General features: G+C 37.4%; 1 protein-coding gene across 1 annotated transcript in view; it reads left to right on the plus strand.

The window, feature by feature from the left end:
* Window positions 1-14339, plus strand: part of GABRG1 (gamma-aminobutyric acid (GABA) A receptor, gamma 1) — a 45874-nt gene that overhangs the window by 8238 nt on the left and 23297 nt on the right. The window contains exons 3-4 of the mRNA XM_009335227.1: window positions 352-500; window positions 8567-8634. Of these exons, the coding sequence (XP_009333502.1) occupies window positions 352-500; window positions 8567-8634 (217 nt within the window). The remainder of the gene's footprint in view (window positions 1-351; window positions 501-8566; window positions 8635-14339) is intronic.

Consider the following 14339-nt stretch of genomic DNA (forward strand, 5'->3'; position numbering starts at 1 on the left):
TTGGGAATTACAGTTTGTGTTTTAAAACAGAAAAAGACTGACAGTAAGAGGATGCCTGCTGCTGCTTTTATGAGTTTGACTCATGGCTTGAGTTTTTCTGTATGGGTGATGTGTTAATGCTTCTCTTGACATGTTTATTAGCTTACACTCTCTAGTGCCATAAAAGAAAATGTTGGTGTTTTAAATAAGGGCCTGCCTCTTTCTGTTGGCACTAGAATGCATTTGGATTTTTATAAAGTACTCTAAATAGTGCTCAATATTTTATCAGTTTCTTCTTCACCTCTTGTTTATTTAGTTTCACTGTTTGGGGTATTTTTGTCCTAACCTTGTTTTTTTATTCACTCACTGTAGAGCTGATAAAGCAGATGATGAGGACGATGAAGATCTAACTGTGAATAAGACATGGGTCCTTGCACCAAAGATTCATGGTGGGGATGTAACTCACATACTGGACTCCTTGCTTCAAGGATATGACAATAAACTTCGGCCAGATATTGGGGGTAAGCCCTTAAAATAATTCAGTAAATAGAAGATGTGAACCAGAGATGGCCTGCATTTCATCAAAGATGGCAAAAATCCACTTAATGCAATGTTTAAAACTTAATATAGCAAGCTAAATATAACAGCAATAAAATGCAATGGTTTTCTGGAACTGGTAAAAATAATGTTCTATGCAAGAGTAGAATTTTTATGTTCTATTTACAATCTCTTTTTCCTATGTAAAGTATTGCTTTTTTGGGACAGTGGGCAATCTACAATAAATCATTAAAAAGCAATTATATTTTGCTTTGTTTAACTAAGATCTTCTGACAGAAAGAATTGTAGATATAAACCAGCCATGGTTATTTAAAAATTTGATCTTGAGTCTGTAGGAGTTTATTAAAGAATTATTCCTGGATATTTTTACTCTTACTGTAGAAAATGCATTGTAAGTGTGTATTTTGAGGAAACTTAACTCAGCCCAGCTCTCTTCTTCCCTTAGCTCAGATTTTGAAAAAGAATCTTTTCATAAGAATCTAAAAATATAACTTAGGACTATATCTTTTCTAGATGAATATAGGAAGGAAGACTGCATTACTATAGATCAAACTTTGCAGCTAGTAGGAAGGCAATTTTGTCTTTCAACAGTCAAAGCATCAATTTGCATATAACTGTTAAGTGTAAATATTTGGAAGAATCTTGTGTTGAAAACATGGAATACAGGAAACCTTGCCAGCTCCTGTCTGCCACATGCATGCTGGATCAAACTAAGAAAAATAATTTATTTTCTCTGAATTTGTTTCCCGAACTGTGAAGAGAGAGGAGGAGGACGTAATTATTTGTTAAATACTTGGCATTTCCTATCGAAGGAATGCCATGTAATTCTGTAAGCTGCTTATGCGATAAACAATACAATAATCTAGACTTGTTTCATTTATGCAGGAGAACAGAGAGATGCAATCTCAAACTAAGTATTTTCTTTTGAAAGCTTCTGACAAATTGCTTTCTTCCCCAAATTTCTGAGTTCTGTTTTGTTGTTGACTGTTACCCTGAAGATGTTGAATGGCAATTTTTCTCTCCCTGTCATAATACAATCACATGTGAATCTCATGAAGTGTGTTGTAAGTCTTTGCCTTCATATTCATTTAATTGAATTACTGCAAACATTTAGACAATAATAAAGGTCTTCCAGCATATATTTCCTTAAATTCTCAATTTGTGACAGATGTATAGCATTACTTTTTTTTTCCCCCCTCCCGACTGCTTGATGCAACAGACAGCAAAGGGATTATGAGGGAATAAACTGTCTCCACTAGAATTCCTTCTAATGATTAACTGGTAGGTGGGGATGAAAGAAAAGAGAATTCTGTTTTTCTTCTCTCCCCATAAAACTTAGAAATAAGAGAGGGAAAATAGAGGAAGAGGAGTTTATTCTGACATGTCAAATGGATTTAGATGGGCACGGAAGAATTTTGGTGTCATCCTTACCTTCACTTTCCTGGTTATGTACTGAGTCTTGATAGGGCAAGAACTCTGCCTTTTTGTGAGTAACTCAGTGTAGAACTTTTTGGATTCCAATTATCAGTTCCTGAAAGAAGACACTTGATTCTACCTTCTCTCACGTAAATGCTCCCTTTCTTTTTCTTCTTTGCTCTCTTGGTGCAATACTTCTGTATGAATCTGATCTCTGCTATTTGGGACTTGCCTCCATCCAATATATTAAAACATAAGGTTCATGAATATCAGCCAGATGAGAACAGGAGACATTTGGGAATATTCACTTTGTTGCCAGGAGAACAAATGTTGACTGACTCTCTTCTGGATGGAAGTTGCAGACTTCTGCCACACAGCACAAATTTTGGACAACATAAGATGAAATTTCCAACTTTGAGTGAAAGCATCACATTCTGTCCAGCTGCTTGGGAACTGCAGCAGATATTTAACAGATAGAAAAACAAAATCAGGCTATAGTGCATTCATCTTAGTCTACTTCAATTATGTGGATAAAATCTGGTGTCAGATGCCACATCTTCAGAGTATATGTCAGTACTTGTACAACAAGGTTATTGAACTGGAATTCTAATTATCTTTCAAAGCAATAATATCCCACAGAACATTCTTACTATTGAATTACAAAGCTCAGTTACAATGGCAACATTTTTTGTTTTGAGCCTGGACTTTCTGGGTTTGAATACCAGAGCAGAATTTTGTTTTCTTCCTGATGTTGACACAAAATTTCAGCATCTCAGAGTGAGATAACGGGTTTCATTGTTAAACATGCAGTTAGTTGAGGGAGATGATAAAGGAGGGCCAAATGAAAATTGAAATGTCAGAGGCAATACTGAATTTTAATAGGAGAAAACCTCACTGTCATTTTCTGTTTGTCTCATTCAAGTATCCACAAGTTGTAGTGATTTCTTAACTGTTACCCCTTGCTATGTTTATTAATCTTACTAGTCTTTAACTCAATTTATGTAAAATTCTTTGAGGTGTTTGGAGCATAAAGGAACTGGTATTAAAGTACCTTCTGCTCAATATGAAGTAATAGTTACCAGATGAAGTCTCTTATCTGTAGTATAAATATCTTTAATTACAGATACAACCTTGGAGTGTTGATATATTAAAAAAGCAGTATTATTCTCACTGTAATGTTACCTTTTTGCTACCTGATTTTATAACCACACTGTTTTACCTTCAGTCCTGCATCAACCTATCTGTTATTTTTCAACTTTCCTTTTTAAAGGAAAGAATTCTGGCTGCACACTGTTCCAACTCTCACACCTTAGGGACACTGATATCTTAATATTAGCCTATCAATGTACAGCACATTTTTTCCAGCTATGTCTCATGTCCAATGTTGTGTATTGTATGGGTGAAACACAGCTGATCAATCTGAAAGTTTAATTAAAAATTGGGAATAATCATCACATATCTACAACTCTAATGGGGGGTTTTCAATCAACAGTTTGAGGAAATTCTATCATCATTGATAGAATTTTTAAGAATGGTGAGGATGATTGCTCATGGACATAGAGAAGTTGGATACCTAGAGAAATTTGGGTAGTTGTACTTGCCCTATAAGCAGGGCATGGGTAAGTAATAGCATCTCAGTGCACTAATGTGAAAAGTCATGTACCCAGGGATATAAAGGATACATGAATAAAAAGTGGACTTTCAAGAGACTAACAGAAGCACTAATTCTGAAAAGATAAGGATATTAGGGGGATATTCTGTTGAACAGGTGCTCTTAGTGTATCATTGATGAAAGGATGATATAGGCAGGAAAATAATAAGCCCAAATAAGCAGGAAAATATGAGGTAAAGGTAGAGAGGTATGTATTCTGAGAAGAAGAATATTTTGCAATAATTGAAGGAAACTGAAATACAAAAGGAAGATGTAGAAGAGCATATGCAGTGAATGTTAAAGGTACTGGATGTGTGCACTGCATAGAAAATGATGGAAATAATAAAAGTTGCGGGGTAGCAGTATTTGCTAAAGATGGGTTTCTTTTAAATAAAAAAGTAAAAGAAGAAGTGTGGAGAACAGGGCTCCGCTTTCATCAAAATCGCTTTGAAAAAATTCTTCAGAGATGGAGTTGGAAACCTGCTGTAGACACTTGAGGCCGAATTTTCAATATAGATAGCCATATAAGTAATACTCTAGAATAACTGGTTGTGAGAATTGTATTATTCCATTAAAAACTATTACAAATTGAAGGCCTCTGTTATTCCTGAATATGGTAGTTGCCTAATTTATTTGCTGAATAACTGCTTTATCACCAAGAAGAGATACTTCTTTAGGCAGTTAATGAGGAGTTATAGAAAACATGCTCAAAGAAAATAAGCCTGGATGAAATTATCAAAAGCGGTCTTAGTTTAAATTAAATAGCATGATAAGTAACAATAAAAAAAGGTGATATATCGTAAACTTTCATTCCAAAATGGGGAATTGTGGTAATCTAAGGGAACTGGTTAGTGAATTTAGATGGACTAACATGCTATTGGGTAATATTGAGGACTGGAGTAATGAAAATGGAGCAATATTAAACAATAAAAAGTGCCATGTTCTGCACTTTTACAATAATGATAATCATTTCTGTCAGGAGATGGGGGTTTATAAACAGAGAATAACTGGTAAGGAAAACTCTTCAATGTAGCAGGCAGAGATATTTCAAATATCAAAAGCTGCAAATTTGGCCTAGATAAATACAGGCTAAAAAAGAGGCACTTTTGATAGTGAGAGCAATTACTAAAATAATTTGTCAATGACTGAGGTAGATTTTTATCACTCTGATTTTTCTAATTGAGAGTAAACATTTTTCAAAACACAGATTTTGAACTCAAACTGGCGTTCAGAATATGCCTGGGGGTTATGCAGCATCATCCCTTACTAGAAAGGCAGTGGTCCTTGCCTCTTGAGAGAGACTTCTTTCCAGGTCTTGTTGCTTGTCGGGAAGTTCATTCTTGTTCTTGAATTTCAGGCACAAGAGTCACTTATTTACTATATTTATTTCTTGGGACAAGCCTGTCCTTTTCTATGTGCTTGTGTTAGATGATGCTTAATACCAGTCAAACCTTTTAAACCAGAAGAGAAGTTTAGAATAGTGAAGAAAAGTGTCAAAGCAGGAAATCAGAAAGTGTGAGTAGATCTCTCTAGATTGGGCTTAGCAAAGAGCTTCCCCGTGTGCTTCAGCTACTTTAGGAGCTGATGAGCTATCCCTCGGGGGCAGCTGCCCCTTGGTGCTCGTCTCTTTCTCTGGTGAGTATGCAATCTGCTGTCCTCTCACCTTCTTACTTTACTCTAGCCTGGCTCATATTGTCTTTCAGGGTAAATATTTAAAGCGTGCTATCTCTTTCTCCCCCTCCTTAGAAGCTTCTGTAAGTTTACAGTACTGTTTTGCACTTCACGCGGGATGTGTTAAATAGCTGCCTTCTTACTCCTAGTGGTTTCAAGGCTGACACCACATTTTTAAAGTAAAATAAGAAGTATTCACTGTAGAAACATCTTCTCAAACCATCTTTCTCTGTTAGCTCTTTGTGGAGAGTAAATGAACAATAGTAATTATATGGATGTCAAATGAGTATGAAGAATGTATTTTCCTCCAGCATTTGTCATTTTCGTGGTCTCGTATCAATTCTAGTTCAAGAACATGAGAAGAATGAATTCTTTCTTCTAATTCACAGAAGTACTTTGCTCTGTACCATACAAGAGAACTAAAGTAACAAAACAGCCTCTTCCAGTCTTCTTCAATTGGATCTCTTTCTCTGGATCATTTGGGTCAATTAAAATAATTTCAACAGAGGCAGATTTTCAGACTCTTCACCAGCTCTTAATAGCTCTAATAATCTTACTCAGAGCAGTATGGAAAAGGCAAATTGAACTCCATGGCACATTACAGGAGAGCCCTTGTGGCAGATCAAGTAGTGCTCGCTGCAAGCTGGAATTTCATAAAATTGACACAGCCCTCATTAAAAACTGGCTCACTGACAGATCTCAAAATTTAGTTGTTAATAAGGAAATATCAGTGGTTGGGCTCTCTATAGTAGGGTCTCATAGGAAAGTCTTGATCAAGAATAATGGTATTTTGAATGATTTCAGCAATTAATTTTTGTAGTAAAGTTGACAGATGACACAAAGACTGTTGGAAAGGGAGAGGCTGTATCTGCAGAGTAGTAATTTGCTCCTTCAGTAAAACTGGAGACACAAAAATTAAGAGGGGGGGAAAAAAGGAGGTGTGGGGGGAGAAAGCCTGTGGGTCATATTTCAAGGTGAGAGATTCTGCATAGTAAAGTAGTGATTTAGGGGAAGACTTAGATATTTTGTGTAGTATAAGATCTTAGCTATGCATCCCCTGAGCGTTGTCCTGAGATAAGTCTGCTTTTGAAAAGGAATACAACAAGTAGAAATCTGGAAATGTTCAAGCAGCACTGATAACACTGTTACAAAAATTTCCAGTCCTGGTGTTCACATTTCAAGATGGATCTGGAAACGATGGAGCAAGTTTAGAAGTTAAAGCTGAACAGATTATCTGTAGGTTGCATTTGCAGTATGCGGTATGAACTGTTCAGCATACTGAAGGCAAGTTTCAGAGGTGACCTTAATCACTGCATGTAGGTACTTGTGTCTGAAGAAGAGGTTGATATATACTGAAAGTTGGAGGCAAAGACTTGAACCTCAGAACAAAACAAGATTCCCTAACACTAAGGAGAATTAAACATTTCCTACTAATAGGGGGAAAAAATAGTGGATTCAACATTGCTTGAGCACTGAGGCAAGATACACTTTGATCCACCTCCTTGTGTTCTAGTCTAGCAGTGGGGTTGCTCTTATATAGATAAGTAGGGTTGCAAAATTAAAGGAAGAGGATATCTGTTTGCGAGATGTGGCGTATGTAAAATATGTTATATTATATATATGTGTATATACACACATGCATTATATACTTTTTTTACTCTGTGGATATGAATTCTTGTGTTGGCCCCCTTCCCTTATGAGCCCTGCAGATATTGAAAACATTTGCAGTTCAGGAAGTACTTATTTTTTTTCCCCAGAAAAAAAAAATGGTTTCCAGAGTCTGTTTAAACTTTCTGTGAAGCACGTTGGGGACAGGATGGTGATCAAGTGACTCTGTGCTCTGTGGTCATACAGAAAATCCTTTGTGCAGCCTCACTGGTGTCTCTTGCTGTCAGGCTCAGGGTCACACCAGTAATTAGATTTGGAATCGGGGAGAATCTCCTCCCAAGCGAGATTGGCAGGGAAAAGGTATCTTAGGATATTTAGGAAATGTATCTTGCCTGTCATCGTAGCTGGCAAGTATGTTAATGATACTGTATCTTTCTGTGTGTCTGTTCGAGTTTTAGATTTTTGAGGTTTGAAAAATCCTCTTACTTAAGATTCAGGTTTTTTATAGAGCACTTGGACGATCTCTGATGGTTTGCAGTATAAAGAAATCAAATCTGATGACCTAGGGTCCTTCTCCTATGAAATCAAAGTGCCTTGTTGTTTGTACCTTCCCCCTTTTCCATCTGCAGATGGACAGAGATGCTTCATTTTAACATGCCAGATCATGAGAGAAAGACCAGCAGAGCTTTATTATTAACCCTCTTCACTCCACTGGGGACTAGGACATGTGTCCTCTTGTGTCCACATTCTGACTCTCCAGTACAAGCTAGAAGGGAATCCTTGGTAAATTAATGAAGTTAAAATGCATCCTGACCTCTTTCATTTGTACCGTTTCCCCCCTATAAACCAGTTAGGAGGAAAAAACCAAATTATCAGTGCCAGCTGTACTTCAGGTGTGACTTTCATGGGAGGTCACTTAGACTTTGTGCCCTTTTGTAATTGTACAAAGTAAGAGAGTATATTCTGTAAGAGAATATATTTTTAAAACAGCTAATTTTTGTCTGCCCAGTGAGAGTGGTTTCCCTGTGTTTTTAAAGAAAAATAAGTTTGGAAAAGTTTAATTTTTAAATGACTTTCACTTGAGGAGCTTTCTATTTGGTGTTTGAAGCAGTGTGTTAATCAAGCTGATGAAAGGACATTAGTAATCCTTAGGTGTGCTATAGTTGCAAGAATTGAAGAAATCTGTGGTGAAAAGTTATTTTATTTTTGTTACACCTTTTCAGTAGGAATCGACAGAAAGCACTGCATATTGATTCCTTACAGCTGATAAACACATCTGCTCCCAGACCTCATGGCTTGTTGACGAGCAATTTTTTCCAAACATTTTTTTTCTGTTTACTATTTTTATGTTGGAAGGCAGGTTTTGTTTTTGTTTTTTTGTTTTTTTTTTCCTTCCTTTACCTTTTATACCTTTTATATCTATCTTATATCTGTTCACAAAGCACAGGTGGGGATTGCATTATGAAGTAAAAAATTCATATTGGTAATTCTAGCAATTCGTATGGAGTAAGGGAGCCAAGTCATATATGATCCTTCACAGAATGAACAAACCAGAGATTTAATTATTCTGAATCTAATAAAAGAATATCAGATTTGTTGTTGTTTTAGTAAATAGGTTAAATTACACTAACAATATACAGAGTTAATTAACTATGTAATTATTATGGTTACTGTTTCGTTTAGTGAGAACTACGGTAATTGAAACAGATGTCTATGTTAACAGCATTGGCCCAGTTGACCCAATCAATATGGTAAGTTCTGATTATTGACAGAAAATATTATCTGAATGATGCTATGGGTTAATATTATGAAATAATTCTGATCTCATTCAAATAAGTTTCTTTATTTCTTACTGTGTATTCTTATGCTGTTGGGTATGATTGTAATTATTACAGAAACACCTTTAGACTTTCTATTTGAAATTGTTGTAATTTTTAAAATATATTTCTTCATTTAAAAAAATGAGGCCACACAGAGAATATTGTATCAGGTCCTTATTTTGGTTGGTGTTGAACATTTTCACTATGTTTGTTTATACCTGGTTTATCTCTGGCCCAGTATAATTTCCTGGAGCGACTCTTCAGAAGTTAAGAAAAATAACAATTGACCCAGCATTTGTGAATAAAACTATTTCCAACGCAGTGATTTATTATTATTTTTCAAATTCATAAAAAGAAAAAATTGAAATTAACTCTTTTGTCCTCCTTTTTCCATGTCTTATTTAGTTTTATGCATCCTCTTCAGTGTGTATACATAGCTGGTTTCTTCAGAAGTTAAGCAATGCATCTCGTCTAGTTTCCGGTAGACCTGTTGGGATCTGACCTATCTATTTGGTACCAACACTGAAGTAACAGCACTTATGAGGAAGTTGAGTCTGTGGCCTTTTCTTAAATCACTTAGATTTTGTGTCATGATGTGCATTGTATGAAATGGTGGTGTTGGAGGCTTTAGAAAGGCCTGTTGCATGACTGCTGCCCAGGACTAAGACTGGGACTGGCCCTCAGGCGAGTTTGAGCTCAGCCCCCTCCTGCCTTTTTCCTTTTCCTCCTCCCTACAGAATTGCTGACAGTGTTGAATTTGCATGCCAGAGAAGCCTTTTGTTCAATCTGAGGCTGGAGTATGCCAGCGCAGGGGGCTTATGAGTATTTGGTGAAAGCACAGTAATTCTAGATTATTATTAAGGATCTTACACGTATGTCATCATGCTTGGATGGGGAATATTGACTTTCAGTGATGGGAAGCCAAGCAGGAAAAACTAATGGTTCTTAGATACTATGGATAAAGGTGCCAAAAGCAGATGATGCAGATCTGTGGCAAAGGCTATTCATTCCAGCATAATGGTCTAACAAGTGTAGGGTTGTCATTACCTGGGGCTGTGGCAGGGAAGTCCATGTCTCAGACCAGGGCTGTACGTAAAGAAATGCACAAAAGAGCAGAAGAGTGATGGGGTGGGGGAAACTTTTCAATTTCCATGTCCAGTATAAGTGGTGTCTTTGGTTTTGTCTGTCTTCCTACTGCAGTCTCTCTCTCTTGCTTCTCTCCATCCTATCCTCTTCTGAAGGAACTTATTGTGGGAGCAAAATGTGTAGGCAGGCAGCTACCTGTAAGGAGGATATAGCAAATGGTAGAGGCTCCCTGTTCTGGTAACCAATGTAAGTCCTTCAGCCTGTGGCCAGTAGGTATTGCATACACTGGAACTGAAAATGACAAACGCTTACAGCTTCAGTTTTCCAGTTTTAATGAACCAGCATGTGGCTGGCTTTGCAGGGTAGCCCTGCCCCATCTCCCATGCCCTATTCTTGTCTCTGCAGCCCCTGGGCAATCTCCCTGCTGCTATGTACCATGGCCTCTCCTGTGCCCACAGCTGCCTTCTGCTTGCTCAGCCCAGAGCCTGGGAGGCAGCATTGTCATGCACCGCACTTGCAGTAATGACAGTATCAGCCGTGGGACTATTTCACATCACTCCTTTAGAGGTCTCCCCACATCTGCTAGAGCTGTCCTAGAGCTGGGTGGTGATGCTTTTGCCATGGCGCTAATAAAAGCCCGTCATACCGGCTTTTAGTCCAAGGTAAGAATAGCATCGTGTTGAAAATTGTCATGCGCCGCACTTGCAGTAATTACAGTATCAGCCGTGGGACTATTTCACGTCACTCCTTTAGAGGTCTCCCCACATCTGTCCTAGAGCTGGGTGGTGATGCTTTTGCCATGGCGCTAATAAAAGCCCGTCATACCGGCTTTTAGTCCAAGGTAAGAATAGCATCGTGTTGAAAAGGCATATTACTTCATTAGAGAGCAGGATCCTAATGGTTATAATGTACATCAACTGAATGTTTATCCCTCTAACCTTCTGATTTCTGTTAAAAAAAAAGATAACAATGAAGCATGTCACCAAAGGGTAATAAGGTAAATGTCATTAAGACGTAGAACTTTAAAAACTATTCTATGGTTCTTAAAAATGTGCAGAGAACTACTTAGCAATTTAAATTACAGTCTAAGGGCACTATGGCCTTCATAAAAGAGCAATTGCTTTCACTGGACTTGGACTCCAGGAACCTGGATCAGATGAACATCTAACATCACTACAAAAATCAAATGTTTGTGAAAATAAATAAAACCATATATATGCAAATAATTTGATTAAGGTTTCAAAAAAAGATGTTTTTAATCTGGGAAACAACATTCTCAGCAAAAAAAATAATTAGAGATTTGACCCTGTAAGCTCGCTTTATGTGAGCTGTTGGTTTCATTAGGAAGGCACTTCCCCTGGAGTCAATATTGTTTGAGATTGTTAACCAATAATCCAAAAATTGCTTCTATTTCAAGAGCTGTCCTTAGCCCTTCATTTGATCACTTAATGTGAGAACATGTATCTGTGATTCCCCATTGGATTACTCATTTGCCAGATACATTAATTCACTCTGGCAAATGATGTCTTTTAACTATTTAGTTTGGATATGATATGGATACAAATTGGATACAATATGTAGAGAGTGTTTTTTCTAACAATGATGCTGAAGCAGCAGATCAAGGGAGTATGTTTGTTTGAAAGCTTCAGAGGACACATATGAGAGGAAACAGATTTATTTTTATAATTCAGTCTATTTTCCTCTTGCTATCTGATAGGCTTTCACGTTCATAAACGGGATGCTTTAAGTGTATGTATGACATTCATTAGAATTTGTTTTTGAAGGCTGCTGTGTTTTGGCTTTCACCATTTAGTAAAGGTCTACACAAAATTCTAGATGGTACAGACACCCCATGCTTAAGAGCTGTTCTTCTGCAGCATGTGATCTCTTTAGGTGTCTGCAACCTGAGTAAACATTTTTAACAAATGTCTGGATCAGTGGAGTATTTAGGCTTCTAATACTCATTAAGTCTAAAGATTTTTGCATCTGTCTTTTAGAGCTAACCTGTGCTATGCATCATGCAACAATCACATAAAATGCAGCTAAGTTCATTTTTATGGCCGAAGTCTTGATCCTCAATAGCTCTGCAGTGGTCTAGGGATTTCTTAGCAGAATTTACACGTGATGAATATTTAGAGCCTGGTTTTCCTCTATGTGGAAGCTCATTCAGTTGAGCACTTAATGTAGATGTACTAGGCTCTTACTGCCTTTCTTTTTCCTTCCAAACTAGGACCAAGATGAAAAAACCCCAGTCTGTTTGGTGGTACAGGTAGCAGAAGCTGATATATGGTCCCTGTGTAGAAATGCATGTTGATCCATGTTGCCTGAGGGCCTCATTAGCTTTCTCTGTCCTGTATTCATCCCCCAAACCCTATGTGTTCATAAATATATAACACTTTGTGCTACTGGTACCCCAAGGGGTCCAGGGGAGAACCATGCCAGTGCCACAACTTTTGTGGTCTGACAAGACCATGCAAGTGTGCAATTCAGTGGGTTGGGAGAGGCATGGCAGCCCTCCAAGACATTTTTACCTTCCTTCAACTAAGAGAATACCTGATCTTGTAATCTCTGTTTGATCAAAACTTTCATGACCATAAAAGACTGCTACCCCAAATGAGAGAAATTTTTGGAGAAGGAATACAGGAGCAGTTCCTTAAGTAAGAAGCAGTACTGCATCATTGTGCCAAAGATGAAGAGAAAAGAGAAAAGCTTATACTTTCCCTGTCCTTAGACATTGAATATTTGATCGAGTTCCATATAGTAAATAGTGGAGCAGTACTCAAGTAACAAAAATGGGGAAAGGGTTAGAAAGAGGCAGATAATTTCTGTAGAGATACATAGACATCATGACTGATAGATTAAAAACTAGCCAAAAGAAAATGCTCTACCTCTGTCTATATCTGTCTGTGTGTAAGTGTATACATATATAAATATGTATGTTTACAGAAACAAAATTATGTTTTAAAATTCCTTTGCTCTTTCATGTGTTTCCAAGTCATGATTTAACATTTTGAAACATTATATTATCATTGCCATTTTAGTGTGTTTGGGGGCTACATATTTTTTTCTTCCCTTGCTGTGGATGCAGATGATGTTCTCTATTCAGCTTTTGCATTTATTAATGGAACTCAGTATTAGAAGGACCAGTCTGAAAATTCCAGGATAAATTTCTAGGACTGCACTTCACTGAAACAGTTTGGTTTCCTTGTTATTTCCCAATATTTCTGTTTCTTCTGCAGATGATTTAGCTTTTGTCGCATGATCTTTGCTAGTTATCCAATGAACGCTACTGTGACTGCAAGCTGAAGGCCATTCTTTGAAGCCTAGCACTCTTATTTTTAACAAGATAGCTAAACCACTGAGCAAATCAGATATTCACAGAATACACAATGTGCTACTTTGGTACACAGACTGCACAGCCTGGAGACTGTTAGGATACAATTTTTCCTGTCATATTGTACCATTTATGACTTTGTGTAGAATGTGCTGATGGTGAATTTTAAGTATCCTTTGACTTCTAAATTCCATTTCATTTTCAAGTTGCAGTAACTGGCAGCAGATTTTTTAATTTTTTTTTTAAGGTATTCAAGTATCAATGTGGTCAGTATCCTAATACAGATTGCTCAATGTTATTGTACTTGTGGAGGGTGCTTTGTGGTCAGGTGTGTCACTGCACTTATTCTACTAGTCACTAAATTTGTATTGAAGGTTTGAAGGTTTTGTACTCTTACTTTACAGTGCCAGGTAATTTACATTAAGCACACTAGAATATAAATAATCATGACCCAACGATACATTATCTGAAGCTACCCTGAAATCCAGTACTCAGATGCACACTCTTTGTGTGCATTATTCTGTAAATCAATGTATTTTTAACTGTTTTTGAATTATATTAAATGTTTTGTTACTGAGTGAATAGTAACTAGTATAAAGGAAATATGAGGCTTAGAAAGAGACAAAAATAGATACTGGAATTAGCAAGGCCCTGATCCTGCAGATACCTAGGCATGTACTTCAATTTACCTGTGTAAACCATGCCACGTTGACTTAAGGATTTAACAAACACAATAGGAAAAAATCCAAAGTAAGAAGTGCATAAAAGGAAATATGAACTCTCTCTCTCTCTCTCTCCCTCCCTGTCTGTCTGTTACAGAGAGCTGTGTGTCTAAGTGAATATAGTTCCATACAAGAAACATAAACATAATAAATCACAGTGCTATCCAAATGCTGCAGTGTATAGTAATGTGCTGGTTTTGGCTGGGATAGAGTTAATTTCTTCATAGTAGCTGGTACGGGGCTATGTTTTGGATTTGTGCTGGAAACAGTGTTGATCATACAGAGATGTTTTAGTTACTGCTGAGCAGTGCTTACACAGAGTCAAGGCCTTTTCTGCTTCTCACCCCACCCCACCAGCGAGCAGGCTGGGGGTGCACAAGAAGCTGGGAGGGGGCACAGCCGGGACAGCTGACCCCAGCTGACCAAAGGGATATTCCATGCTGTATGACATCATGCTCAGCATATAAAGCTGGGGGAAGAAGAAGGAAGGGGGG

The sequence above is a fragment of the Pygoscelis adeliae genome, unplaced genomic scaffold (genome assembly GCF_000699105.1).
Source record: "Pygoscelis adeliae isolate BGI_AS28 unplaced genomic scaffold, ASM69910v1 Scaffold21, whole genome shotgun sequence".
NCBI classification, from domain to species: Eukaryota; Metazoa; Chordata; class Aves; order Sphenisciformes; family Spheniscidae; genus Pygoscelis; species Pygoscelis adeliae.